The 27,994-nt window shown below is 34.4% G+C and overlaps 7 protein-coding genes across 9 annotated transcripts; 2 read left to right on the plus strand and 5 right to left on the minus strand.

The window, feature by feature from the left end:
• Positions 1-1,210: 1,210 nt before the first annotated feature.
• LOC143428217 (uncharacterized) lies at positions 1,211-2,937 on the minus strand. The gene is made up of 6 exons (XM_076902940.1): positions 2,629-2,937; positions 2,514-2,566; positions 2,425-2,429; positions 1,999-2,376; positions 1,736-1,930; positions 1,211-1,655 (listed from the first exon to the last, which is right to left on the minus strand). Exons 1-6 carry the CDS (start codon positions 2,933-2,935, stop codon positions 1,211-1,213), a joined length of 1,383 nt encoding a protein of 460 aa, XP_076759055.1. The 5' UTR covers positions 2,936-2,937.
• Positions 2,938-3,536: 599 nt separating this feature from the next.
• LOC143428363 (TGF-beta-activated kinase 1 and MAP3K7-binding protein 1) lies at positions 3,537-5,847 on the plus strand. Of its 2 annotated transcripts, XR_013102415.1 has the most exons (8): positions 3,537-3,738; positions 3,812-3,891; positions 3,968-4,205; positions 4,293-4,425; positions 4,501-4,741; positions 4,820-5,076; positions 5,142-5,617; positions 5,692-5,847. XR_013102415.1 is itself a non-coding variant. In XM_076903167.1 (7 exons), the coding sequence occupies exons 1-7, from the start codon at positions 3,707-3,709 to the stop codon at positions 5,547-5,549; spliced, it is 1,389 nt and encodes a 462-aa protein (XP_076759282.1). In that variant the 5' UTR covers positions 3,537-3,706; the 3' UTR covers positions 5,550-5,846. The 2 variants fall into 2 exon arrangements, 1 of the variants encoding a protein (XP_076759282.1); XM_076903167.1 differs by having other exon boundaries at positions 5,142-5,846.
• A 138-nt stretch (positions 5,848-5,985) lies between these two features.
• On the minus strand, positions 5,986-8,319 carry LOC143428362 (succinyl-CoA:acetate/propanoyl-CoA:succinate CoA transferase). Its single transcript, XM_076903166.1, has 6 exons — positions 7,891-8,319; positions 7,654-7,806; positions 7,334-7,573; positions 6,798-7,202; positions 6,390-6,656; positions 5,986-6,298 (listed from the first exon to the last, which is right to left on the minus strand). Exons 1-6 carry the CDS (start codon positions 8,057-8,059, stop codon positions 6,108-6,110), a joined length of 1,425 nt encoding a protein of 474 aa, XP_076759281.1. The 5' UTR covers positions 8,060-8,319; the 3' UTR covers positions 5,986-6,107.
• A 119-nt stretch (positions 8,320-8,438) lies between these two features.
• LOC143428163 (succinyl-CoA:acetate/propanoyl-CoA:succinate CoA transferase) lies at positions 8,439-13,515 on the minus strand. The gene is made up of 6 exons (XM_076902879.1): positions 13,105-13,515; positions 10,628-10,780; positions 10,129-10,368; positions 9,628-10,032; positions 9,161-9,427; positions 8,439-9,080 (listed from the first exon to the last, which is right to left on the minus strand). Exons 1-6 carry the CDS (start codon positions 13,301-13,303, stop codon positions 8,896-8,898), a joined length of 1,449 nt encoding a protein of 482 aa, XP_076758994.1. The 5' UTR covers positions 13,304-13,515; the 3' UTR covers positions 8,439-8,895.
• Positions 13,516-14,316: 801 nt separating this feature from the next.
• On the plus strand, positions 14,317-17,308 carry Vha55 (V-type proton ATPase subunit Vha55). Its single transcript, XM_076902878.1, has 4 exons — positions 14,317-14,508; positions 14,947-15,413; positions 15,500-16,165; positions 16,287-17,308. Exons 1-4 carry the CDS (start codon positions 14,421-14,423, stop codon positions 16,551-16,553), a joined length of 1,488 nt encoding a protein of 495 aa, XP_076758993.1. The 5' UTR covers positions 14,317-14,420; the 3' UTR covers positions 16,554-17,308.
• On the minus strand, positions 17,298-20,854 carry Rlip (Ral interacting protein). Its single transcript, XM_076902877.1, has 9 exons — positions 20,723-20,854; positions 20,348-20,486; positions 19,503-19,753; positions 19,168-19,429; positions 18,922-19,102; positions 18,532-18,846; positions 18,087-18,441; positions 17,767-18,020; positions 17,298-17,578 (listed from the first exon to the last, which is right to left on the minus strand). The coding sequence occupies exons 1-9, from the start codon at positions 20,805-20,807 to the stop codon at positions 17,477-17,479; spliced, it is 1,944 nt and encodes a 647-aa protein (XP_076758992.1). The 5' UTR covers positions 20,808-20,854; the 3' UTR covers positions 17,298-17,476.
• A 118-nt stretch (positions 20,855-20,972) lies between these two features.
• LOC143428160 (uncharacterized) lies at positions 20,973-27,946 on the minus strand. 2 transcript variants are annotated; one of them, XM_076902876.1, is made up of 10 exons: positions 27,755-27,946; positions 27,169-27,695; positions 27,012-27,079; positions 26,685-26,913; positions 26,482-26,607; positions 24,690-26,407; positions 21,797-24,586; positions 21,591-21,717; positions 21,382-21,527; positions 20,973-21,180 (listed from the first exon to the last, which is right to left on the minus strand). In XM_076902876.1, the coding sequence occupies exons 1-10, from the start codon at positions 27,814-27,816 to the stop codon at positions 20,977-20,979; spliced, it is 5,997 nt and encodes a 1,998-aa protein (XP_076758991.1). In that variant the 5' UTR covers positions 27,817-27,946; the 3' UTR covers positions 20,973-20,976. The 2 variants fall into 2 exon arrangements, with proteins under 2 accessions (XP_076758991.1, XP_076758990.1); XM_076902875.1 differs by having other exon boundaries at positions 27,169-27,698.
• Between the last annotated feature and the right edge of the window lie 48 nt (positions 27,947-27,994).

The raw sequence follows: 27,994 nt of genomic DNA on the forward strand, positions 1-27,994 counted from the left end.
TTAAACAATATATAAAATACATAGTAAAATATATATAGCTAATATGCATCCTTTGCACTAACAATACAATATTTCTTATTTCTACTATTACAGATAAATATATTGGGACATACAGCACAGAATTATATTAATTAGTCTATGATAATATAAATTAAAGCGAAATAAATAATGTAATATCCTATTTTCTCGAGTATCTTCTCTTCCTTCGCAATTATGTTCCCCCTTGATTGACTACGAACATGTTTTAAATTCCATCTTTTCTTCAAAGCTTTCCTTTAATCTTCTCTCCCGGTGATACGACTACAAAAGAAGAAAAACCAATTAGTCAATTATAAAATTAAATAATTACAACTTGAGGCTACCAACCTGACTTATCGACAGCAAAGTAAACTGCTGATCGACTACTTACGTTTAAAGTGGAACATATAAATATATATACAAAAAATTACAATAAAACTAGTGAGATATACAATAAATTCAAATAAAACTATTGAACTATACAATAAGTTACAATAAAACTACTGAAATAAACAAGAAATTACAATAAAACTAATATATTGTAATTTATTGTATATATTATTAGTTTTAATGTAATTTATTGTATGTTTCATTAGTTTTATTGTAATTAGTTGTACATTTTACTAGGTTTATTGTAATTTCTTCTATATGTCAGTAGTTTTATTGCAATTTATTTGATATTTCCCGCTTTAAATTTAAGAGAGAGAAAGATATATGTAAAAGCTATAAGAAAGAGTGAGACAGATGTTACCTACCTTGCTGAAGAACCCCTGGCGCCATCTCTGTGAAAAGTGCTCAAACTGGTCGCTCAGCGTTATCGACAGCGAAGTGAACTACTGAAACACTAGCGCCATCTCTTCGAAGAACGCTGAAACTAGTTGCCGAAAAGTTTCAGCACTTCTCGAAGAGATGGCGCCACGAGTAATTGAATAAAATTTTACAATATGATAATTATAATGTGTATTCTACATAATTCGATACGTAAAAAGATGAAAAGTATCCGAGAATTGAAACGTATTCGTAACATGCTTTTATTTTCAATTTGTTGTAATCAAATATAGCATTTAGTTAAGTGCGCGCGATATTTGATTACAATATGATTACTACTGTTAATATTCACATGTGTATGGTAATTGATACAAGTATTTTACAGCAAGTAGAAGTAAATTAGTCGGTAGAAATGGACGTTTAATTAGTCAAATTGTATTAGATCCGATGTATCGAACTCTATAAGATCTGGCACATCGGGCTCTGGAGGTGGTCTGTACCATGGATCTTCTAGTTCCCACAAGTCAGGAGGTAAGTGTTCTCTCCCTGACGGTGGCCCGTAATGTGGACGAGGAGGATACGCTTGAACGTCGAAGAATCTTTCTAATTCATCAGGATCAAACGGTTCGTATTGATAGAATTCATCTTCTCTCTCAACAGGAATGCTTATATGATATTCTGGCACTCGTTCAGCAGCCTCTGCTGCCGTTTCTGCTGCTATTTTTGCAAATTCATCTTCCAGTCTTCTGTGGTGCTCTAACGCTTCCATTTTGGCTCTCTGTTTCCTCAGAAACTCGCGTGCAGCGACAACATCTGGATGATCTATTCCGTATTCAGGTTGTAGAAATTCAGACTCTATGTCAGGTACTCTGTACAGACAATACTCTTACTTAGAACAATCACAGCTTATCGAAGAGCTTATTCAACTATTCTAGATCCGAAATTTTACCGGACTATATGTCTAGGAGGAGTTGTGTAAGGAGTTTCGTGGAAGATTTCAGGAGCAACCTCGTCCTCGATATTAACAGCGTTACCACCGACATTGGCTACCGCGATAACGAAGTCTCGTCTAGCTTGTTGCAAATCTGACAATCTACTTTGCACCGCTGCCGATTCAGCGGCGTCTTGCTCGTCAAGGGTCTCGCTATCGAAAGTGAAAAGTCTTTCAAGTAGTGAATCGTTGCTGGTAGAAACATACCACAAAAAAATCACCTGATCACTTGAATCGAACGGTTGGCCACTTGCGACGGTCCCCTCGTCTCGTCTATGGCTGGTTGCGATATGTTCACAACGGTGGTACGATTCTCGTCCACCGTTCCAGGGGGAATTATAACATTAGTAATTGGTCCTGGACCTACTGGTTCCGCTTGAACAATATCGGCGTTCATTATCTTGGCTAATTCGGTGGTTTTTCTAGGTAGAGTTTGCTCGGGCGTTTTTGGCCTTCTCGCAACCGGAACTCTTCTGGGAGTAGCTAAACGGCTCGGGCCAGCATCGAATTCTCTTCTTACCGGCGACGTTCTTTGGCTGGCAGCTGGACTTACGCGTGGAGTATGCCTTTCTCTACCCGGTGTTCGTTCCTTACCGATCCTAATACAGAGTAATTATTGTACACGATAATGAGGAATTTCATATTACAGAAACTGTTCGATTGGTCGGCTTAGTCTTTCGTGTGGACATTATTTCATGCTTTACACGAGCCCTTAAGAGTTAAAGCGCCGGCGTACACCTAAGAGCATCTGTATACCGATCACTAGAAAATGTGCAGCCTGCTGTTCATCTAACAAACATCACATCATTCGTTTCAATTTAAGTTTAAATATCATCGCGACCTGGCATCACCTCCTATCGGTGCAGGAGTCCTTCTAGGCTGCCGGTCGGACGTCACTGCCTCCTGCTTACGTTCGTACTCTTGCTTAAATTTCTCCGCCTGTTTTACTCTGGCCAACATCGCCTTAGTCATTCCTGGTTTAGTGAAGTCCACTTTTTTCGGCTCAGGCCTGACCATCCTTCTGCGGGTTTTGAAGGGATCCGGCTGATGCTTCGCCAGCGTATCCTGCCTTTGCCCGAACTCCCTCAACGTGGCGGCGGTCTTCTGCCGTCGCAGTTGCTCGGTTTTTGTTAACGAAGGACCCGCTCGTCGACTCATGTTTGCCTTCGCACAAATTTAAGAACGAAACAGCATTCAAATATTGCCATTTAAATACGCCTCGCGTAAACACGCGATCTACAATAACCTGTTTGAAAATTGATCCCCTTCTGTCGATGAAATGTTAATTTTGGCAACGGTTTCCGTAGGGCAACTTGTTTTTAGGTTTTCATATTGTGGACAGTTTGCTGGATTATTGGTCGCGGTACATTGCGATGCGATCGAGGCCGTCACATATTCAATTGATTTAATTGTCTGTCCGATTACTGAAATTTTTACAGTTAACGAGTCGAAACGTCATGTAGTTTGCCAGGTAGGATAAAAGCTCGCGAAAAGAGCTGCTTTTGTTTTTTTAATCATGTACGTACATATATACACATATATATGTATATCTGTCTCACAAGAAGAGTGGAAATTATAAAAGAAAGCCGATAAGAAAAAAGATGAAATAATTTATGTTTCTTGTGTAAAACACAACGTCGTGTTCTTTGCATTATATATATATATATATATATGTATATGTGTGTGTGTGTGTGCGCGGTTCTATATCTTGTTATTTCATGTTTTGTAAGTTATGTAAACGTATTATAACGCTGTACATAGCATGCATAAATAACGATAAATCGTATAGATAAGTGTAGCTTGTAAAAACTGTAAATATGTACGTATATAAAATGCAATTGAAGAATAGCAGGAGTATTGGATTTCGAAATATTTTGGTTTAAATAAGCTCAATCGACTGTTGCGAAATTCTCGATACATTTAATCAACATGAATCGATATGCAGTCGATATGTTAGAAACGTAAGTCCGCACATAGAACATCAATTTAAATCATCGTTAAAGTTGTTTCCTTTTCTTTAACAATGCCAACTAGGGCAGAACGCCCTAATTTGATACCTTTTCAGGATACTCAGTACAGTTGGACGGATGATTTGCCAGTGTGTAAGGAATCTGGTGAGTAGAAATTTACTCGTATAACCTATAAATGATTTGCCTATTAATGTTTGGAATTTTTCGTTCACATTTGAAGGCGTGGGATTTTCTACGAATCAAATTTATCGGGAGGATGGGTATAGACAGGAAGAACATCCGTTCGAAGATCGCAGTTTTCATTGCCGTTATGACGATTCGACCTTCCTTTATGGAGTATTCGATGGCCACGAGGGCACAAAAGTTGCAAATTTTGCCATGCAACGGATGGCAGCTGAGATTTTACTTGGACAGTTAAATGGCAAATCGACAGACGAAGAAGTTAAAGAAGTTCTTAGGTAACGCTAGATGACAATAAGAAGATACGAATGAGAGGGATGTCTTTGAAATATAAAAGAAAAATATAATTACACAAGCCATTGTAGGCAGGCATTCATAGCTGTGGAAAAAGGATACCTAGATTCTATCGGAGATCTTTTGGCTGAGCGAGCCAGTTTGCAGTTTGATATACCCGATGGATTAAATTCGTATGAAACATATCAAAAATTTCCTCATTTGGTTAGCGAATTGCATTATATGTCTTGATTTCTGTAAGAAGTTTTTTGCACTAACAGACTTTCAATGACTGCATAGGTTGATAAGTTAAATGCACTGAACTGTGAATTATCAGCAGGAAGCAGCGCTGTTCTAGCATTAATATATCGTGGAAGATTGTATGTTGCAAATGTTGGTGACAGTAGAGCCTTGTTGTGCAAAACAGATCCTAATCAAGTATTAAGAGTTGTACAACTAAGTGTAGATCATGATTTACGGAATGAAGATGAATTGTTAAGATTATCTCATTTAGGGTTGGATATTGATTCCATAAGACAAGGTAAATTTCTAAACTTGTATTTAATTTTCGCGTTATTCCTAAATGTTAAAGTGTTCTATGTGATAACTTACATGGAAGGATCTCGTCTGGGGAACCAGGAAACTACTCGTTGCCTTGGGAATTATCTCGTTAAAGGAGGATACAGAGAATTCGAGGAATTAGCATCTGCTGCAGCAGAACCTGTCATTGCCGAGCCAGAAATTCATGGTGGCATAGAACTTGATAATTCTTGTAAATTTTTATTACTTATGTCTCGTGGACTGTATAAGTCATTAGAAGAAGTGACTGGTGTAGATCAAGTTAACATAAAATTAATTAATTTTGCAGTTAAAGAGGTATGAAATATATATTAGCGAATTATCTAGTTAACATATTCTTATTCTCATAAAATAAATTTCAGTTTCAGGTTCAATCAACTTTAACAGGTGTTGCTCAAGCTATTGTAGATAAAGTTGTAAGAATTCATCATGACGTTAATATGAGCAATTTGCAAAGTACTGTAACTACTGGCAAACGAGACGATATAACGCTTCTCGTACGCAATTTTAACTTTCCACTGCCTCATGCACTGAAAAGTCCAACTAATCAATCTGTTAGATTTAATCCGATTGTGGAAACTCCTATTAGAACAATGCCAGAAAACAGTAATTCGGAGTCATCGGATCCGGGCTCATCTATATCGGATCCGGACACAAGACCAGCAAGTAGAAACACTAGAATCAAGCCTTACGTTAATTTTTCCGAATATTATGAAAACGTTGAAAAGAGACGTCAAGAAGGAACATTACCAGAGGGTATAAACTTTTAAGCTTTCGAATACTTTCGAGTAATAATGTTATGTACAACACACAGTGACCTTCGTCAATTTTCAAATCGGTATATCTCGAAAAGTATGTATTTATTGAGAAAGAGATAGACATTTTTTGGAACTAAAGAATTATATTTTCCAGGAGGAAAATCATCTAATAAATTTTACTTCAGAAAATTACATTTTTCCTTCTAAAGCTCCCGGCTCGCGGTAATCCAGTATACGTTTGGAAAGTTAATAACTATCAGTATCAAACGTACCTTGTACTTGTGAACTACTATGTATGTATATATTTATTATGTTTTGCTTTTTATATGTATCTAAAATAAGAATTCTAGGAATATACTTGTTTATTCAAATTGTACGTAAAAGATAATTATAAAAATGAATTTCATAACAACAAGTATAAGTCTTTAATTTTTTCCTTTCTTTCCCATAAAGTAAAAATAATTCAAGGGTTTGACACGAAAATTTTGATAATACAAACTAAAAAGCATTTTCACATATGACAGGTCAAAAATTGTCTTTTAAATTTTATACCATACTTGCACGATCAATTTACAAATATTTTGTTGGATTAGTTTTCAATCTTTCGAATGCAGCTTTCTCAAGACATTCTCTATGGTCTGGATGAGCAATTTGAATCAATGCATTTGCCCTTTGACGTAGTGTCTTACCAAAAAGGTTTGCTATTCCGTGCTCGGTAACTATATAATGTGCATGTGCCCTTGTTACTACTATACCTCCACCTATTAATCAAAAGATACTTATCTGTACTTACAAACTACGGAAGTGAGAAATATTCACTTCATAATTTGATTCCAAATATAGACTTCATACCTAGCTTTATTACTGGTTGAATTTTACTTTCTCCTTTACTCGTTACCGAAGGAAATGCGATTATAGCTTTCCCTCGACCATCCTGACCCATTGCTGCACCTCGAGTAAAGTCAAGTTGACCACCAAAGCCAGAATACATTTTGCAACCTAAACTGTCCGAACATATTTGACCGGTAATATCCATTTCTATACAGGAATTAATGGCTGTCATTTTTGGTTGTTGAGATATTACTCGAGGATCATTCACGTAATTAATTGAAAGCATTTCTGGAAAATAAATAAGCATAATGTTATTTGGTGTGACAAGAAATCATTACTAATAAATAATCATACAGAAAGTTTCTGAATCAGTAATCTATAGTTATCTTTTATTACCTCAATATTTAAAAAAATCAGATATGTACACACCTATAAATGGATTATTGTGTAAAAAGTCGTAGACTCTTTTAGTGCCAATTGCCAAAGAACTGACCATACGTCCTCTATGTTTCACTTTCATTTTATTCGAAATATTTCCTCTTTCCGCTAAATCTACCATTGTATCGCCAAGTATTTCCGTGTGAACGCCCAAGTCTTTGTGATTGCCAAGGGAACAAAGAACAGCGTCGGGTATGTTGCCAATTCCAAGTTGTAAGGTCGCCCCATCGTCTACTAATCGCTGAGCGATTAGTTTGCCAATTTCTTGTTCGATTTCATTCGGTGGTGTACTAGCCACACATGGTAAAGGACAGTCGTATTTAACTGCCCAGTCGATATGACTAGAATGAATGACAGTGTCCCCGAACGATCTTGGCATATGTTCGTTAACTTGAGCTGAATATAGAAAAAGAAAGTATTATTTCTCTGGGAATATATAAATTATCTACGAGATACACATACCAATAACGAATATATTGTTTTTATTATCTTTAGTCTTAAAGGATAAGATTAAATGTGTGACTGACCAACAATAACTTTGGCTGAACTAAGCGCAGCGCGGGTACAGTCTACGCTAACGCCCAAGGAGCAAAAACCGCGAGCATCAGGTACACTGACGTGAATTAATGCGACGTCTGGAATGATTCTCCTTTCGTAAAAAAGTTTTGGTACTTCATGGAGGAATATTGGAATATAATCTGCTCTTCCCTCATTAACGGCCTCTCTAAGATTGGAACTGATGTAAAAGCTAATGGATCTGAAATGTTCTGAAAAATGGTCATGATTTTACCATCAGAATGTCACAGGTAGTGGCGTTTTTAACATGTTGAACAATGGAATACCGTACTCTCAAATTCAGGGCTCGCAAATGGTGCATCTCCTTCGAGGCCCATGTGAATCAATCGTACACCACGTAGATTATTACAGACCCCGTGTTCAGTCATCGCACGTATCAACTCGTTAGGAGTAGCTGCACCTCCTTGTATAAAAACTAGGTGTTCTGGAAGGATACAGAATTTAAGGTGGTTATTTTTGGGAAATGCTCATAACTAAAAGAAAAATAATATATAATCGTTATCGATACCTGAATTGATAATTTTTACCGCATCTTCTACACAAACCCAGCGTGGGCATCGTTTTAGTGGTTGTAAAGGTTCGCGTAAATATCTTAAGCCGCACGAGTTAAAAGTTCTGGTTGGTACAAGTTTGCTGAACGTAGAGTCCAGATTTCGTCGAAAATTGAAACCAAACATATTGATAAGAAAAAAGAATATACAATCACATTAAAAAGTGTACAAATGATTAAAATTTGTTAATGTTTGGAGATGCGGTAGGGTATATACTGCAATTACATCGAAATTTAGATGATACATAATCTAAAGAATTTCTTTTGGTTTTAAATGTCAGTTTACGTCAGATCACATTAGATCCGTTGCCATCTCCACGATTATTAGTATCAGAACATCGGATTTATCGGTATTCGATTTTTCATTTTCTCGATATAACGCTCAAATATACACAATATATACACATACATTATACATACACGTATCTATATATTCACTTTGCGTTTTATTCGATACAAATAGAAATAACTGATTAAATAGAAATGATAGTGAAATAATTTAACACTTTATCCGAACGTTATGTATTTCCCATCGTTACAATAACTGCATTGTACAGAGGAACGTTCTTAAGTTTCATATAAAAATTATTCGTTATCATTGTACATTTTCTGGTTATTATCGGTCACGTTTCGATTGTGCTTCTAACATTAAATACCCGTTTAAAATAAAAGCTTTTTCACTTGTATATAGGCAAATATTTTTCGCTTATTTAAAGCGGAAGCTTTCTTTTAAGCCTGAAACTCAATTTGTTATAATGTGGCGTTTAGACTCTATCCTTTATGCTTTCTATCTCGAGTTTGTTTAATTGCTTTCATCGTAAGAAGGCATAAATTACGTAAAATTAAGAGACGGGTTATGATAGCGATTCTTGACACATGCAGATGTTTGCACGTATCGGGAAAACAGCTATCACGAAATGCTATTAGAAAGAATAGTTCGAGTATTATTTCTCAGTGAAATGCTTATGGCGCCGGCATCACTTTCAAACGTTCAAATGCAGCCTTCTCTAATGCTTCTCTGTGATCGGGATGAGCAATTTGTATCAGCTCGTACGATCGCTGTTGAAGGCTTTTACCAAATAGACTGGCAATCCCGTGTTCCGTGACGACATATCGAACAACCGCTCTGTTTGTCACAACGCCAGCGCCTTGAATATATGACAAGTTAAAGAAATAAAAATCTAAAAGAAACTAAAGAATATGATTAATCAAAACAATGATCGCGAACCTGATTTTAAGACTGGTTGAATTTTACTTTCACCCTTCGCAGTAACAGATTGTATTGCAATGATAGGTTTCCCATTGCGGTCTTCACTGAGTGCTGCACCCATAATAAAATCTAATTGTCCACCGAATCCGGAGTACATTCTAGTTCCAATACTATCGGAACAAATTTGACCAGTAATATCGACTTCTATGCACGAATTAATGGCCGTCATATTTGGTTGCTTGGCCACTATTTTTGGATCATTCACATAATCCACTACTAACATTTCTGTAAAATACCTCAAGCAATAAGCTCATCTATGTTCAATCACAAGAAAAAATGGAGAATGTTCGGCTACAAGTTGACCAAAGTAAAAGGCACTACTGTAAAAATTTGACTTAAAAGTTTCATTTGTTGACTTTAGAAAGTTACTTCTATTCCGAGCTACTTGTAGCCGAAAAACCTATACAGTATAAGGTGGATTTTACCTATGAAAGGATTATTGTGCATAAATTCGTATAGCTTCTCTGAGCCAGTGCAAAATGAACCAACGATTCTGCCTCTGTGCATCGTTTTACAACTGTTTGTTATGCATCCCTTTTTTACGAGCTCCACTACACCGTCACTGAACATCTCGCTATGAATTCCAAGATTCTTGTGATTGCCGAGTAGCGACAATACCGCATCTGGTATGCTTCCAATACCCATTTGCATCGTGGCTCCATCCACTACCAGATTCTCCGCTATATATTTACCAATTTGTTGTTCCTCCTTCGATGGCGCTTTTACAGGATGTACGGGGAGCGGTACGTGATGCTCCACGGCGAAGTCCAAGTGGCTAGCGTGAATCAGAGCATCGCCAAATGTTCTTGGCATGTGTTTGTTTACCAATGCTATGAACAATGACGAGAAGAGCATTAATAGGAGGATTAATTCTGACGTGTCGATTGTTACGGTGACGTTAAAATATGGAGGATTCGAAAATTTACCTACGATAATATTCGAGTGGCTTATGGCGGATCGTACACAATCCACACTAGTACCCAACGAGCAGTATCCATGTTCGTCGGGAGGGCTAACGTGGATAAACGCAATATCAGGCTTAAGGTAGCCTTCCTTAAACACACGTGGGATTTCATGCAAAAAAATTGGCACGCAATCAGCGTTTCCGGCATTAACTGCTGCTCTCACATTGCCCCCGATAAAGAAGCTGATGGACCTGAAATGTTCTATGTGCAAAGCGTTATGATACGTAATCGACATTGAAATTTTTGTTTCTTACATAATGTAATTTATCTCACAAGCGTATATCATACGGATAATTATAAATGCTACATTTAGAGGATTGAGGAAACAGATGGTTCGGTTATCATAAGAGACTGGAGGTAAAGAAGGAATTGGTTCACGTGTGAGACACGTTACTGATAAACCATGTTAAATCAACTGGTCCACCTTATCGAATTGATTTGCGTCAGACATATCACGTACTTGCATTTTCTGGTTTTGCGAATGGCGCGGGACCTTCGATGTGCATATGATACAATTTTACATTTCTTACGTCGCATCGGACACCATAATCGGTCATTGCCCTTAATAATTCCGTGGGTGTCGCCGCTGCACCCTGGACAAATATGACTTGGTCTGTAAAATAAATATACTGCATTTTAACTCGGCCTTAACAAGGACGTGTAAATATATATGCAATGTGAAGAATATTGTCATTTGTATTCTATTGTCTATTGTCATTTGTATTCTATTGTATTTGTGCGATAATTCATATTCCAGAAATGCATAGAATACAATCATTCGGATCATGCGTAGAATATGATAATTCAAATTATATTTCTCTTACAATTTCTTTCCTTTTTTAATAAACGTATTTAGAGAATCGAACATGTCCTTAATTATTTTTTATTCATTAAAACTAACAATTTTGAGCTAGATACTTATATTTGTTATGTTGAACTTAACTGATCACATCACAGACAAAGGTATTTAAACCTTGACCTCGGCAGCCTCCCACTTTGGCAAAGGAGAGGAATATGCGTAAAAATAGTCAACTAAAACAGTGAGACTCGTAATATAATTACAGAACTGTTGTGTTTCGATAAACAATTTGATACCATTGTATATCGCATATACGTAAGGTCAAAGTATAGAATCTATTGCAAATTATCTAAAACTATTCGCTTGTATGCTAATGCTATTAATAAAGAAAATAACAATAAAGTTATAGATTGTAGGTAAAAATAATTTTTGTAAGATTTGTTATTTACTTTACTACGTATTTCTATGCTTCCGATCGAAACCAATAATGGTGGCCAAGAATAGATTGGACCGCATATTTGCAAGTTTGCATATGCATGTCGAGGTCAATGGTTTACACGATGTTTCATATCCGATAACTTCAATTTAACAAGCACGCCTTCCAATAAGTGTTATTAAGTTCATATTTATAAATAATTACGTCGCAGAAAGACAAAGAAGGATTAAGTATACAAGTGTATTATGGAACATCGTACTTTGAGTTATCTGAAACAACGATTAAAGTGTCGGTGTACAATGGTCGCAAAATACATTGTTCAAAATGAATCAAATAATTACAGTATATTTGATTTTAGAAATAATTAGAATTGTAGCCGAGCAATTATCGATTTGTATATAGAACGAACTTGAAATGAAACGAACATGAAATCGATATAATTTATCGACCTTGAAATTGTATATGATTCATCATTATAACGAAAAGTCATGCTGCATACGAGATAATTTTCTTACTTTTAATGATAAAAATATATCATATCAAACTATTTGCTAAAAAAGTTTTCTAAACTCTTCTTTATTTTTAACTGAGAAGCATTTATCGATACCGATTATAAGTCTTTCTTTAAAAATGTTCGTTTAAGTGGTGTCTTCGGATACGTTCTATCATCTAGCAAAGTAGGGAGAGAACATTTGAAAATTTTATTATTTTTCACATATTTATGATCTATAATACTAACAAACTACGATATGTTTAGTTTGACGTAAATGAATGAACAAAGATCGCTTCTTCTACGTATACGATCCGTAACGCAAATATATAGCGAACGACTAAATTAATCAGTCGAATAACGAGGTATTTCGAAAGTATTTGAATAACAATGTTGGAGTTTCTATTTTATTTCCCCATACAATGGGGTACGATTTTGATGAAGTCAATCATTGATAATCTGCCATCATTTAACTGCATGCATGTCGCACGCGAAGTACATTACGTAATGAATATTATTCTTCTAAATTGAGATGGCAAAATTCAAGCGTAAACAACCACTTGAACAAGAATAAGTGTGTTACGTTGTTAAACGTGTTCATTTCACAATAAATTAATGATGTTCTGTAAATGTCTTTCATTACCGTATGATTAAAGTTTTTATCTATGTACGTATATATACATAAAATATATTGTTAAACATTTAATATAATAAAAACAACATTTGATTTTCATATCCCAGAATGAACAATAAATCGTAATGTAAAACTTGCCTAAACAAGTGGGCAAGAAAAGTGCAAGTGTTGTAAAAGACAGTTTTCATTGAATACATTTGATTATGATCAAATTCGGTACGACTTGGCATTGTTAATTAATTACAGTAAACAAACATAAATTTTGAAATTTGCCGAGGAGTCTGACATGAAAATTTAAGCGAAGTTCTTAGGTTTTTGCACACTCTGGAGAAAGTGGCATACATTCGAAAAATATGTTCATTTTTCATACCATAATCACATAATTATGTAAAAAATCAAAACCATTGATATCTAAGTTTATTTTTGAATACAATTCAAGGTTAGTTTTTCAGTAAGTGAAATTTTTTAGCTAGTATAATCCTACAATTGTAACCAAATGATTTGAGACAGTTTAAGTACAAGATGGTGAAATTTGAACAACTTTTGACAAACACGTATATATTACAAAAAATAATTACCCGAATCTAGTTCTGCCTTCTCAATAGCTTCATCGGCAGTTTTGAGCCAACACGGTTGTTTGTTTGGTATCGGCATAGAGGGTTCATTCATGTACGTAAAATAAGTCTTCTTCGACGTTTGAAAACAGCAAGGATAAGATTTAGCTGTCACTGATTTAAGAGTCTTAGACAGGTTGACTATTCGTTTAAGAGCCGCCATACTTCAGATATATTATTTTTCTTTCAGTGCACCACGAGAACACAGTGTCGAGTGGGACGACGATAAATATTAATTTTTCGGCCAATTTATACACGATGTGACGCACTTGAAATTTCAAAAAAATATTAAGAACCAGAGCATATCACTTGAAGAAAACTGAACCGTTCCCACGCACGTATATCCTCGTACCAGCCGCCACCGTGTCTCACTGCACACTCGTGCCTTCACGGCGCGAAATTATTGGTGTCAGGTCCGTAACTAAAAGTGGTACCATTATATGATTTGGGTCAAGGCACAAAATCTACAAAATTTTCTGACAATATAACTTTCTCAGTTAATTCAAAATATACCTTTTATATTGTTTACCGACGTATATCATTTCAAATAACGCACGAGCATTATTTTTGTGAATTGGCATTATGAACTTTATATTTGAGCGTTTTATTCATTAAAAAATTGGTTTTTTGTATTTGAAAACTAAGATCCATAATCAAAAGAACATATACGAAGATCTTTAATCCTTATCTTTTATACTTTTCACTATTAAATATAAATTATTTTTATGAACATTGAATATATGTAATTGAATAAACCGCGATTACGAATAACTAATAACAACTTAAGTGAAGTACTTAAATATATACAACAAAATGGTGTCATCTTTCTTCGTAGATAATTTTCACTATTTTTTTTTTTGCAGAGCATATTTTTTTTTTAAATCGTAGCATTTTATAAAAGGTATTATTGCTAATAGATACGCAACGAACTGCTTAGTATAAGCCACGTGATCGCACGTGCCAATATTTCTGTCCTTTTCATATACTCACTCTTTGTTATATCTATCAGTTTACCAAAGTAAAATTCACTTAATTGCAAACTTGTGATATCCAAAAGTCATTTAGTTAACAAGAGGTATTAACCTTCATTAGTGTCAACGTGCTTAATCAACTTTAATTATTCATTTTAGAAGGGTTTGTAAAATTTGTCGTAATTCAAACTGAACATTTGAAGTTATCCCCACTCTTAGCATTTAGTCCGTCTCCTTTCATTGAAGTTGTAACAGCAGTACCTTCTGCTGTTTGGCCGACGTAGGAGATCAGCGAAATCACTGAACAAAATGTATTCGAAAACTATTGGAGAACGTCAAGCTACTAAAGAACAAATTTTGGCTATTACAAGAGATTTTATCTCGCAACCACGGCTCAGTAAGTGTCTACATTTATTTTACTGAATTCCACAAATAAAAAACCCGAAAGATATAAGTGCTCGACACAAACTGGGCGTAGCAATGGATCGATTTGCGACTAATCAGCTGATTCTTGAATACGTTTGCCTTTTAATTGTTTAGAGTAAAAATGAAATAAGATGATACCAACGCGTACAAATATTTCGAAAAATCGAATATTTTTAGACTTAATAGATCAATTCTTAATCAAAAGAAATTCATCATACGTGCCTAGATATACGTCATGTGACTACAGACAGACACTGACACAATGTAGAAAGTCAACGTTTCCCATACAATATATTTTAAATCGATAAAATGCACATTCGTTTAAATGAAATTTTGTATTATACTCTAAAATATTCGTTGTATGTTAATTACTCATAATTGATAATAAATCTGTTTTTTGTTCTTGTAGCATATAAAACTGTTTCTGGTGTGAATGGACCACTGGTAATATTAGATGAAGTCAAATTTCCAAAGTTTGCAGAAATTGTTCAATTAAAACTTGCCGATGGATCCATGAGATCTGGACAAGTGTTGGAAGTATCTGGTTCAAAGGCAGTAGTGCAGGTATTCGAGGGTACTTCTGGCATTGATGCAAAAAATACTCATTGCGAATTTACTGGCGACATCCTTCGAACTCCTGTGTCCGAGGATATGTTGGGTCGTGTGTTCAATGGATCTGGAAAACCAATCGACAAAGGCCCTCCTATTCTTGCAGAAGATTTCTTAGATATCGATGGTCAACCAATTAATCCTTGGTCGCGTATCTATCCTGAAGAAATGATACAAACTGGTATCTCAGCTATTGATGTTATGAATTCTATTGCTCGTGGGCAGAAGATTCCTATTTTCTCTGCTGCTGGTTTACCTCATAATGAGGTATTTAAATAAAAATTACATACCATATTATTTTATTTTATATTATTAGGTTTCATTACTGTAATTAATTTAACTGCTTTTTACAGATTGCTGCACAAATTTGTCGTCAAGCAGGCCTTGTGAAATTACCTGGGAAATCAGTGTTGGATTCTCACGAGGACAACTTTGCTATTGTATTTGCTGCTATGGGTGTGAACATGGAAACTGCTCGTTTCTTCAAGCAAGATTTCGAAGAAAATGGTTCAATGGAAAATGTGTGCCTTTTCTTGAATTTGGCCAACGATCCCACTATTGAAAGAATTATCACTCCGCGTCTTGCTTTAACTGCAGCCGAATTTTTGGCTTATCAATGTGAAAAGCACGTTTTGGTCATACTTACTGATATGTCCTCTTATGCTGAGGCTCTCCGAGAGGTATCAGCTGCTCGTGAAGAAGTGCCTGGACGACGTGGTTTCCCTGGTTATATGTATACCGATTTAGCGACTATATACGAACGAGCTGGTCGAGTAGAGGGTCGTAATGGTTCTATTACTCAGATTCCAATTCTAACTATGCCAAATGACGACATCACCCACCCTATTCCTGATTTAACTGGATATATTACCGAAGGCCAAATTTACGTTGATCGTCAACTTCATAACAGACAAATTTACCCACCCGTCAATGTGCTTCCTTCATTGTCTCGACTTATGAAGTCTGCCATCGGTGAAGGATTTACACGAAAAGATCACTCTGACGTGTCTAATCAATTGGTATGTTTTATGCTTTGTTATGTAAGCGGCTGAATGGAACATCCTTCCTCCATTCATCCGGATAATCACGAGTTTTGTAAAAGCTGAAACTATAACTAGTTTAATAATAATTTGATTTCAGTATGCTTGTTACGCTATTGGGAAAGATGTACAAGCTATGAAAGCTGTTGTCGGTGAAGAAGCTTTAACGCCGGACGATTTGCTCTACTTAGAATTTCTTTCCAAGTTTGAGAAGAACTTCATTTCGCAGGGCAGCTACGAGAATCGTACAGTCTTTGAATCATTGGATATTGGTTGGCAATTGTTACGTATTTTCCCAAAAGAGATGTTGAAAAGAATTCCAGCCAACATTCTCGCCGAATTTTATCCGAGAGATTCGCGTCACTAATTTTTTTCTTATGTATATTCGTATATACATAAGAAATATTATAATTGTGTACAATTTAATTCCTTTTCTTTTGCTGAAAAAATGCATGATAAATATTACAAATTAAATTACTGTCCCATTTTTTTGATGATCAAAGTGAAAAAATTGAGTATATTAAAAATTGCAAAAAATTGTTATATCAATAAGATTGGAATATTTTTGTTGATCGGATTTGAAATAAAAATTATATTTCTGCAAACTTTGATAATTTAAACGACTGGACAATAATGAGAAATGTGAACTTGTATTTTGCGTTTTGTGCGAATATTCACTTGCAAGAAGTGATTGTGTAAAGTGTAATATATTATTCAGTATTAACATAGAGAAAGAAATATGATTATATAACTTTATATTTTTCGGTCCTACATTCCAATATAAAATTTTCATCTTGTGAAAATGTTATACTTTCTCACTCATTTAAAAACAAAAAGTATTCAATGTTATTTAATGTTGATCAAAATGTTTATAGACAAAAATCATCTGATCGATGCTTTACAAGCATCTTGTTGCTTTAATATTGTATAAAATAGTATACTTGTTTTAAATAAGTATATAAAACATAGTGAAAATACACAAACTTGAAAATACATGCATTTGTTAATGTTATTGTTGTAATTACCGTATGGAATACAGATGCATGATAATAAAATATATGTATATAAAAAAACAAGAATTTTTTGATATTAAGAGCGAAAAATATATATGTCCATGTTCAATATGTTCTTTTTATTTTACAAGAGAATAGAACGAGTCAAGAAAACATGGATGTAGTAACATGTTATAAACTATATATGTTCATTCTGTGTAAAACATCGTGTTACATATTTTCTGAATCCGTGTAATGTTCTTTTTATAAATTTGAAATATTATTTTATAATCAATGGTCAGGTTTTAGCTGCTAATTGATGAACTGCCAGTTGAACACGAAGCTCTATACAAGCATCCTTTTCTTCTATGATACTGCGAATTAAAGTGGTCATTTTTTTCTGAAACAAAATCCAATATACAAAAACAAGTCATAATTACATTCCCATGCTGCATCTAAGTTGAACGGATAATTCCGTACAGCATTCACAATCGATTTTTCATCAATTTCAACTAAGCTATATACAAAATAATATCTGATTAAATTTAAATATTTATATTATTAAACTACAAAGTTTGTCACAGGTACCTCGAGTAGCTGATTTTCTTTGATTAATTGAATCATAGCTGTCATCTCTGCTTCATTTGGCGAATGTACTCTTTCCTTTGGTTTCTTTTTCTCTAAACCACGCTCCGATAACATTTCCATCAATCGTTTAATTTCATTCCTTTCCTGAGTTATTCGAGATTTTAGTAGTGCTTGCATATTTAATAATTCTTCGTAAATTAAACTTTCCCTCAACTTATCAATAGCATCTTCAGGCTCGGATTCTACTACTGAATCTAAAGTAATATACAGGTGAGTATGGTGGATCTAAAAATAGCTTCTTTAAATAATTAATTATATACCATTTTCATTTGCATTAGACAAAGCATTTTTATGCTCGGCAGACTGCAATGTAACCACAGATGTTTCAGCAGAGTCAACAATATCTTTGTCATGTGTATGAACATTTCGTTTATTCTGAGTAACATTTGTACTTGTTGGTTCCTTATTGTCTTCTGAAACGTGTGTTTTACTATTCTTTAAGGTTGAGTTAGACGATAACTGAGTTTCTAATTTCAAATGTTCCACATCCTCCTCTTCTGTTTTCGTTTTTTGTACATTTGATTCTACCACCGCAGTTTCATCAGTTGATTTCACTTCTTCATCTAAACTTTTTTGTGCAGCACCTTCCATCTTTTGAACTGTTTTATATTTTCTCTACAAGTAATAAATATACATACATGTATATGTATGCTAGAACAATGTTTTCATATATTTAATTAATAAAAATTAATTAAAAATGAGAACCTTTAATTGTGTTATCATACGTTGTACTTCCCATAATTGTTCTTCACGCGATTTCGTTACAAACCCTGCGTTCATTTGCATGTGTATTTGTGAGAGTAACGACTCCTGTTTAGACAATTCAGCTGCTATACTTTCTACAGTGTCTGGAAGATTAACACTGCCAGCCGAAAGTGGTGGCACGTATTTCTTTAATTGTACATTTGGAAAAAGAGCTTTGCAATGAAATAACAAAGCTAATAATAGCCTGTGACTCATCTGTAGTACAGGACTTAATGTCATTGAGATAGTTTGAGCATTCATTTTAGTTGTCTTTTCCTGTAAAGTAATTTTATATAAAATAAGTACAAATAGTACATATTAAGTTACAAATTTTCTGTTTTTACTACATACTCGTGCTGTGACATGATCTAAATGTAATATAACCCAAGCGAGAAGAACTCTATTACACTCAGGTAGTTGTTGAGTTAGGTGTACTAATTGTGCCTCTCTTTGTGCAACATCTTTTGTAGATGCTGCTTGTTCAAACCTAGATATCATTTCACTGTTCTCTAATACGGGCTCTGGTAGTTCCCTGTATCACACCAAAGCTTTATTGTTAGTAATTTTCTTTTACATTCAATAATATCAAATACAAACCTAAGAAATAGTATTAAAAGACTTGTAGCCACTGTAGGTTCAAATTCAGATAAATTGACAGCTTCTCTGTAGTTGTACAACTTCTTCAAAAATTGAACTTTTGATTTCACACCTGGAACTTTATACAGGCCCTCTACATTCATTCCATGTTCTTCGACAAAGTCAATACAGTCTCTCACTACTAAAGGTAGCTCAACACCATCATGACAACGACTTCTTTCAACAGCTAAATGCAGACTAACCCCAAATACCGGTTGCTCTTCTGAGTACATGATAATAAATGAAATTTAGTTTAATATACCACTGAATAATTTCATAAGATTTACATATCTTACCTCCGATATCCAAGCCATCATCTCCAATATGCTTTCCTTTTTTACGGTCTTTTAATTTTTGCTTCGCTTTATCCTTCTCTTTCTCTTTACGTTTCTCTTTCTCTATGTCCTTTTCATCTTTGTCCTTTTTCTTTTTGTCTTTTTCCTTTTCACCATCCTTTTCTTTACCCTCTTTCTCTCTAGACTTTTCACGTTTTTCTTTCTTTGAAGGAAATTTGAAAGCTTTGGTCTTTTTTGACTTTGAAGGACTTCTGTGAGTTAAATTATATGCTAATTCAAGCAATAAAGTAGTTGTATATAACATATAAAGAGGTACATTTGTTTTATACATTGTAAAATATAACCTTTAGTATATTCTCAACTTTCTTTTCCTTTAATTCATTATCTAGTCATCAGTTCTATGGGCATATAAAACTAAAACTTTCAAAATAAAGTACACATTCACTATGGACATAACAATCAGAATGATCAACAATATCAAATCATAAATATTTGTGATAAGTTTGTTCTCCATTTGATGATTGTTTTCAAAATACTAACTATACTTGTATAGTAAACACATTCTAATCAATAAAACTAATTTTAGAACAATATGAAGCTTCATTAACGTGTCAGTGCTAACAATATGTGAAAATTAAAATTACTTTATAAGACAATTTTCATTTTCGAAAGATACAATGCTTCTTTAAATATCTACATCTTTCAGTGCGGTAAAATGTTACTTAAATATGACATAAGCAGTCAATAAAGCAAATACATTAAAGCAAATTAATAGTAATGCAATTGTAATAAATAAAGTAATGTATTTATAGTTTGTAATAAATATTATAAAAAGTAAACGTTACTTTGTTTCTTGATCTTCGTCAGGGGAACTTTCCCCCTCTAAGGTGGCATAACCTCGATCCTTTCGATCTTTCTTTTCTTTTCGTTTACCACCAAGAAGTTCTTTTTTAGAATGTTTCTCGTGTCCACCTTCATCACTAACTGGAAATATACACACGCATATATATATATCTATATATACACATATATAACGATTAATTAATTGTTGTTACGAATAAAATAATTGAAAACATTTGCATAATTAAGATACATCACGAGTCGGGAAAATGGTTCATGGTGTTTGATTTGCGACCTGCATGACAGATGCTCATAACCTCTCTACTAAATGGATCGTTATTTGGAAATAATTATGTAATTTAGTGAACGATGATACGTACAATCGCTTTCATTACTTTTTTTGGCTGATTCCGAGGCATACAATCCGGGAAATTCTTTTTCTACATCCGGACTCTCGAAATCCATTCTCTGATTCTTATGATGCTCTAACAGAGTTAAAAATCCTGGTACCAAACTATCGATTATCCCGTTCGAGTTCTTCTTCTCGATTGTTAAAAATTACTCGTTCGTCAAATCGATTATTCAAATATGAATTTTTGCGATGACACGTTATGCGTTCGTTTTTTTACGCTTTTTAATACATTTCGTGTACTTCGGAAGGTTGCCATGGTTTGAAAACATGACCGTCGGCCTCTTTACCAGCCATATATGTAAAATACATCTCTTTAAATGATACCGAGGGAAATTTTTCATAATCCATTGTGTTCCACATAGATCGACTATACAAAACACGTTCCTTACGAATTTGACTATGGAATGTAGCTTTTTTCATTGAGACCTATAAATCGATGGAAAAATAATTCGACATTTGTGTTACAACGTCTGAAAAAATTAAGTTCAAATTTGTACTAAAATGTTTAAAACGTCTGTCAACATTTTCATTTAGTATTACATGGAAGAATATATTATTGATAAAAATGAAAAATCTCTGGTGTATGAATATTTTTTCTATCACTGTATATCTATGGTATTTGAAAACCTTTGCTTTCATCTTTGATGCATCATCATAAGTTAAATTTCTAAGTTGAAGTTTCGTCATGTCTAACGGCGCTGGTTCAATTGTTGCTTTATGAGTTACCATATCTATCATGTTCCACATTTTCAAACTCTTTTGTACCGATTTGTCTAAAAACATTGCATTTTAAATTTTAGTCCACACAGAATACTATGGATAAATACGTGACTTACTTTTACTTGCGCTAGTACAAACTATTCCATTTCTATACATCAACCAATATCGCAGTTGTGGCAGTAAAAAACACCTCGGTAATTTAGCAAACAGAAATCCGTCTGCTGCCATTTTCTTTAATTCGACCTGATCGCGACAATTTCAAAATTGATTACAATTGATCTTAAAATAGAAAGAGGGACTACAAAAAAATAAACAATTTTACCTTTACTATTGTCATTAAATAGTCTTTAGCATTATTGTAAACATTAGGGCTTTCTTCATTCTCGATTTGCGAAGTATCTACATTTCTATTTAATTTAACAGGACTGTGTTGTAACTGACTGAAATCTTTAACTTTTTTATGTTCAAACGTTTGAGGAACATTTTTACTTTGTCTACTTGTCTTATCAGTAATATTTGATTTAAAGGTATTTTTATAATTATCATGTAAAAACGCTTTGCCGTTCTCTTCTTTACTTTCATCGTTCTCTACCTTGGAAGTTTCACCGCATTTTTCTTTGCAACTATGATCGTCATGCGTGTGATATGTCGGTTCAGGAGTGTATATTTGTCGGAATGCTTCTATAACTGCTTTCTGTCTGCGTTTTTTCTCATCAAGTAAAAGTTCTTCAGGTTTTGGTAGTGGTCCAGGAGGGATATTCGTAGATGACCAATGCCGGTGTAAACGAACACAAGGTATTTCGTCTTTGCTTGGTTCAGGTGTATGAACAGGTGTAGACATATGTATACCACCTACCACCTGTTTAGGCGGTAAATGGGAGTAATTCTCAGCAACGCCAGTTATACAGTACTTAATATCGTCTACGTACTCATTATCTCGTGGAATTCTTTTGACGTCTGATATCATCAATTTTGTATTCGGTACCAATGGTTTCGAAATATCCGCAACATTTACGTATGGCTGTTTTTTCAAGGACTTCAATCGTTTCTGACGCTCCTTATACTTTAATTTTTGCTCTTTATTCTCGAGTATTTTTCTTTCGTACTTGCATTCGCACACTGGCCGCTTGGTTTTAAGCTTAGGGCGAGGTATTGGGCAACCTACTTTGTTGAATTTGTTGCATTTCAGCCAACAAGGTAAACTGTCCCTGCATCGCGTGAAATAATCAACTAGTGCAACATCTTGAAGTGCCAGTTTCCACCGGTCCTTCGGTGGTTTTTCGTTTATTAAAATTTCTCTTGTCTTGTCAAGTTCTTTCTTTAATTGGGCTTCTTCATCGTTTTTATTTGCGACTTGAGTATCATTTGTATCCATGTATTGGCTGCAACCGCAAGGCTCCCTATTTTCTGGAACATCCGATATTTTAGGTTTACCATATTGTGAGATAAATTTAAGATTTTGATCTTTACGTTGAGTAAGACACATGTCGTATGGTGATTCGTAAAGATCATATTCAGGCACGTATTCGTCGCTTCTGCGAGGACTTGGTGGTGGAGTATAGTAAATAGTGCCACCTATAACTTGCATTTTCTTATCCTCGTCTTTCTTCTTTCTGAGTAACTTCTTTTCTTCAACTTCTTTTTTTCCACCTATAAGTCCATCGATATTATACAACAGTATTTTCTTTTTCGCCCTGTTTTCTCGACAAAGACACGGTCTTCCTCCTGGTTTGACTGGCACTGTTTCCGGAGGATAGTCCGGTTCACTGAGATAGACCAGAGTCTTTTTTGTTGGCAACTTCTGTTCTGACTTTGTTCTCCAACCACAAGGACCTTTACTTGGTAATTGTATATCAGTATCTTCATCGGTTTTTGCTACATCAGTTATGGATTCTGTGTCCTCATATTCCATTTTACACTTTGTTGGCTGGTTTTCTGGCATCTGTACTGGTACAACATCATATGGATAGTTTTCAGAAGATTTCATCATATTCTTTAATTGATGGATTTTGTTTTTATACATTGTTTCAGGGTCTAGATCTTGATCATTGTATGAATCTTTTTTTTTATCTCGTTTTATTGATTTTCTTCTTAAATTCAACTGTTTGCTCAATTTCTTTCTTTTAATATTTACTGATAAAAGTGATTTATTACCGGATTTCTTTTTTTCTTTTTCTTTTCTATTCTGTTTGTTAGTTTTATAATTTGTTAAATCACGTATGCTTTGTTTGGAGTTTTTATTAAATTGATCAGCATCTTCAGATATCTCTAGTATTTTACTAATACCAGATTTACTCGATTTTGGGTTTTGACTTCCCTTTTTCGAAAGAGGATTAGAAATAACAGATTTCTTATCCATCTTTTGATGTTGTTTACTGTTCGTCCATTTTTTAAATTTCCGATCTTCCTTTCTACTGTCAACGACTTTATTTCTTACTACTATATTGGATGTTTTTTCAGTATCAACACTTGAACTTGTTTTCTTATCAACAGGTTTTGATGTTATTTTATCCAATTTTTCCTCACTTTTAAATTTTCCTGCAGTCTCTTTCTTCGATATCTGTTTAGATTTCTTTACTGATGTTTTCTTCAAATCTGTAGATGCTTTTGTATCGTCTGTCCTTGCGCCTGATCCGAGAACATCTTCCTGTAATTCAAGCTTTTTATCTTCGTTTATCAATGATTTAGACTGTATAGGCGTTGCTGGTGGTTTTGGAGAACTAAGTTTCAATAATTTCTTAAAATCAGTTTCGGACTCTTTCACCGACGGTGCCGTACGAAATATATTCCACGGATCATCATACCCGGGATAAGTGGGATCGGGAATAAATTTTTTAATTTTTTTCTCTTCCACGACTTTTCTTCTCTCTGCTACAGCTTCAGGACTCATATGACATTTTGTATCACGCTTTAATTCTTTTTTCTTTACTTCAACAAAAGGTTTCTGTACTTCCTCCTCTTCCTCTATTTCTTCTTCTTCTTCCTCTTCAAGTTCTCCCGCTTCTCCTGGAATTTCTTCCTCTATCAATATCTTCGGTGGTTTCATCGGTACTCGTGCTCCAAATGGACCTTCGCAGATTGCTCGTCCAGGTTTTGTCCCACATGGAGGTCCCTGAACAACAAAACCATGAATATTGCACATTACAATGTAAATTAATATTGCTGTCATGGTAAAAAGTCAGTCTTTTAAAATCAATTTGCGAAAAAAGACATACTCTTAGTATTTCCTTCCGTTGTCTTTCCTGTTCTGCTAATTCTGTTGAAGTTAAGGTATGCAAAGCACCCCAAGGTCCGCCACAAATACCCATACCATGTTCATCTCCACATGGTTTGAAATCCGCGATACTATACATTTTCTTCTCACCTGTGGGAACTTCTGTTTTTTTTCTCGCTTTTTCAGCCTTCATTTGCAATTTAGTTATTCTATGCATGAAAGGACTTCTTCTGCATGACTTATCACCTGGATACATTTTGCAAGAATAAGCAGGAGATTCATGGGGCCTAAATTTTTTTCCAAAACATAAACCATCTTCTTTTGTCCACGGAATGTTATCGTGGCTTAACGTCGATGTCAAGTCTTTATTAAATACCTGATGGATTGCGCATACGCATGGTGGAACATTTCTAGGTGGTCTAGGTGGTGGATGTTCTACAATTCGTGCTGGCGTTCGTATCATTTCCTTCTGAGTACCTGAGATAAAGTATTGGGTTTCACCTTTTTCGTCTGTGACACCACTTATTATAACTTTGTCCTTAAGAACATCCTCTGAAGCTATAACTTCTAATAAATTCACCGTAGACTCTGGAGGTGTTGGAGCAGGGGAATGCAACGCCATTGAACCAACAATGTATTTCTTTCTTTTATCATCTTCGGCTATGGTGTCTATTACGAAATAAGGCGCTTTCGTTTCCTTTGCCCTTAAGTAAGACTTTCTGGTTTGCCTACAGGAGCAACAACTATCGCATGTCGGTTCTGGAAATACCAGTTTCGTTACAGCCTCTATGCTTTTTATCATTTTATTTGCTTCTCTCTCCACTTTCCGAAATTCTTCATCTACATTCTGCAACCATTCTTGCCAATGACGTGATAGGTTTTGCCTACCACTTGGATAAATTTTGTTCGGGCCATCGCCGAGTTTTAGCACTGCGAAGAATCTCTCGTCACTGTTGGATGGTGTTACGTTTGCGACGCCAGTCATTTCATATGTAATGGGGCAAGTAGGTGGTTCATCCGAAGCGCCAGATATGATATAATGCGCATGTTTTTGATTAAGCCAGGATTTCTTATTCGGTTGAGGTGGTTGTAGAATTCCGCATATTTTATACTCAACTGGTCCTGACTTCTCACAAATTCCATTGATTGTGAAATCAAACAATGTATTCTCACCATATAATGGTGGAACATCAAGAGTGGCAGAATTATATTTCACTGCATGATCTGCATTTATCGTGTTACTTATTATACTTCTTTGTTTCAATTCTCCATATTTGTTATCTTCTTTTCCAAAAGAATTGTCTTCATCCTGATTCAGTTCAATAGAGTTCATAAAATTATTAATTGGATTACCATCTTCTACTTTTACTGAAATATCATGTTTTTGCTTTGTATCAATAGAAGTACGTTTTTCATCTTTTCTTTTGGTAGAAACATTATGTGTTTGTCTTGTTTGAATAGGAAGATTATTTTTAATAGGAACTAATTGATTATTTTGGAATAATTCTTTTCCACTATACGGATTAGCATTTGTAGTTGGAAAACTGTTTAAAATACAATCTCTAGGAGGTAATATTATGGCTGGTATTGGCGTCAATTGACGATTTTCCTGCCAGTGTTGTAACCGATTGTAATAAGATGCCCAATCTGGCCTGGTAAACAGTTCTTCTTTATAAGGTGATTTCATTTTTTGTCTTATTGATAACATTGGTGGTGTGGCTGCATAAATAATATATTCATGAAATGATAAATCCACAATATATATGATTAAATTATTTAATAAGAAGAATTACGTTTCGGATGTAATTTCGGCATTGTAACAGGCGGTAAGCGTTTGTGGAGCTCCACAACAGTTTCTGGCAATGTCAAGAATGCGATGGCTGATAAGATAATTCGTTCATTGCAGTCATAAAACTTTTCTGAAATTAACAAAAAAATTCTATAAACTAAAAATATAATAAAATGAAATTTAATGCATCATATAACAGTAGCATACTATAGCCTTCTTCTTCAAAATAATTTCCAGTTAATATCTTGTAAATTTCTCTTAAAAATTTGATTACATTACAATTACTAGATTCCTGTAATTTTTTAATAATATCTGGTGAAAGTTTAAAAAATGTAGATACAATTCCAATGGATATAAGCATTCTTTGAGTACGTCCAGTTATCATCTCTTCACAATCTTTATGCATTATACATTGCAGCATTCTTAAATTCTGCATCTATTAATTTAGAGGCATTTCTTATATTCATTTTTATTCAAACTGTAAGTATCGAGTATCAAATATTCAAAATGTAATGAAGTGATTGAATATTATACTTGATTGACAGAAAAGTCTTGATACCATCGGGGAAATAGTTCTCTGTCTTGTTTCATTGCAAGTAGTGCTACAAGAGAGAATAAATTTTTTAAGATTGGTGATACTAATGAAATCACATTGAAATGGTAACTATATTAAAAGACAATGCATTTTTACTTTTTTTTTTTCCAATCCTAGTATTTCTATTCCACTCTTCATTATACACATTCTGTTTTTGTTGCCATAATATGTTTTTTCCTGCAGCAATCTCATCTTCTAAATACCATTTTAAAGGTTCTCTTTGAAGAGATGCTGATTGCTTATCATGCAAGTCCTCAAAGTGAAAATCATGAATATCTTCAGAATGATATGCATTATTATGACCAACTTGATTATGTACTGATCTATATCGTTCTTCTGCTTCATATAATTTGCTTTGTTGTTTAATTTTCCTATAATTTTTGTGTCGAAAATCTCCAATGTCTAGTTGCTTGTTTCTTCCTTTCCTCCTCAATTCATGATCCTCATAGTTAATACATTCTGTTCGAAATTTTAAAGTCGGACTTTCTTTTATTCTATGTACAGATGTTAATGAACGTTTGTAGAGTGATCTTAGTCTATCGTATTTTGTTAAAGGATCAATATTATCAATTGAACAACAAAAGCCATAAGGTTTTGAGAACTTCTCCTTTTCTTGCTGTTTCCTACTAAGTAAGAAGTTATTATAATACTGAAATTTTCATTAGAAATGCTTCATATATACCTCCTGCGTTGCAACCTAAACCGTGAGCTGGGTGTTTTTGATTTCAGGGAAGCTTTAGACATTCTGGCCAAGTGAAACAGAGGACAGTGATAATTAACAACTGTGTTACTTAATTTTTAGGTTCCATTTAAGTCATGTTGCTGTTTTACTTGTAAATTTTATAGGGGGGTGGTTTAAGTAGCTATTAGGTTGATGTTTGAATTTTAGATTAGAATGAACATGCTTAGAGTTGTAAATAAC

The sequence above is a fragment of the Xylocopa sonorina genome, chromosome 10 (assembly GCF_050948175.1).
Source record: "Xylocopa sonorina isolate GNS202 chromosome 10, iyXylSono1_principal, whole genome shotgun sequence".
NCBI classification, from domain to species: domain Eukaryota; kingdom Metazoa; phylum Arthropoda; class Insecta; order Hymenoptera; family Apidae; genus Xylocopa; species Xylocopa sonorina.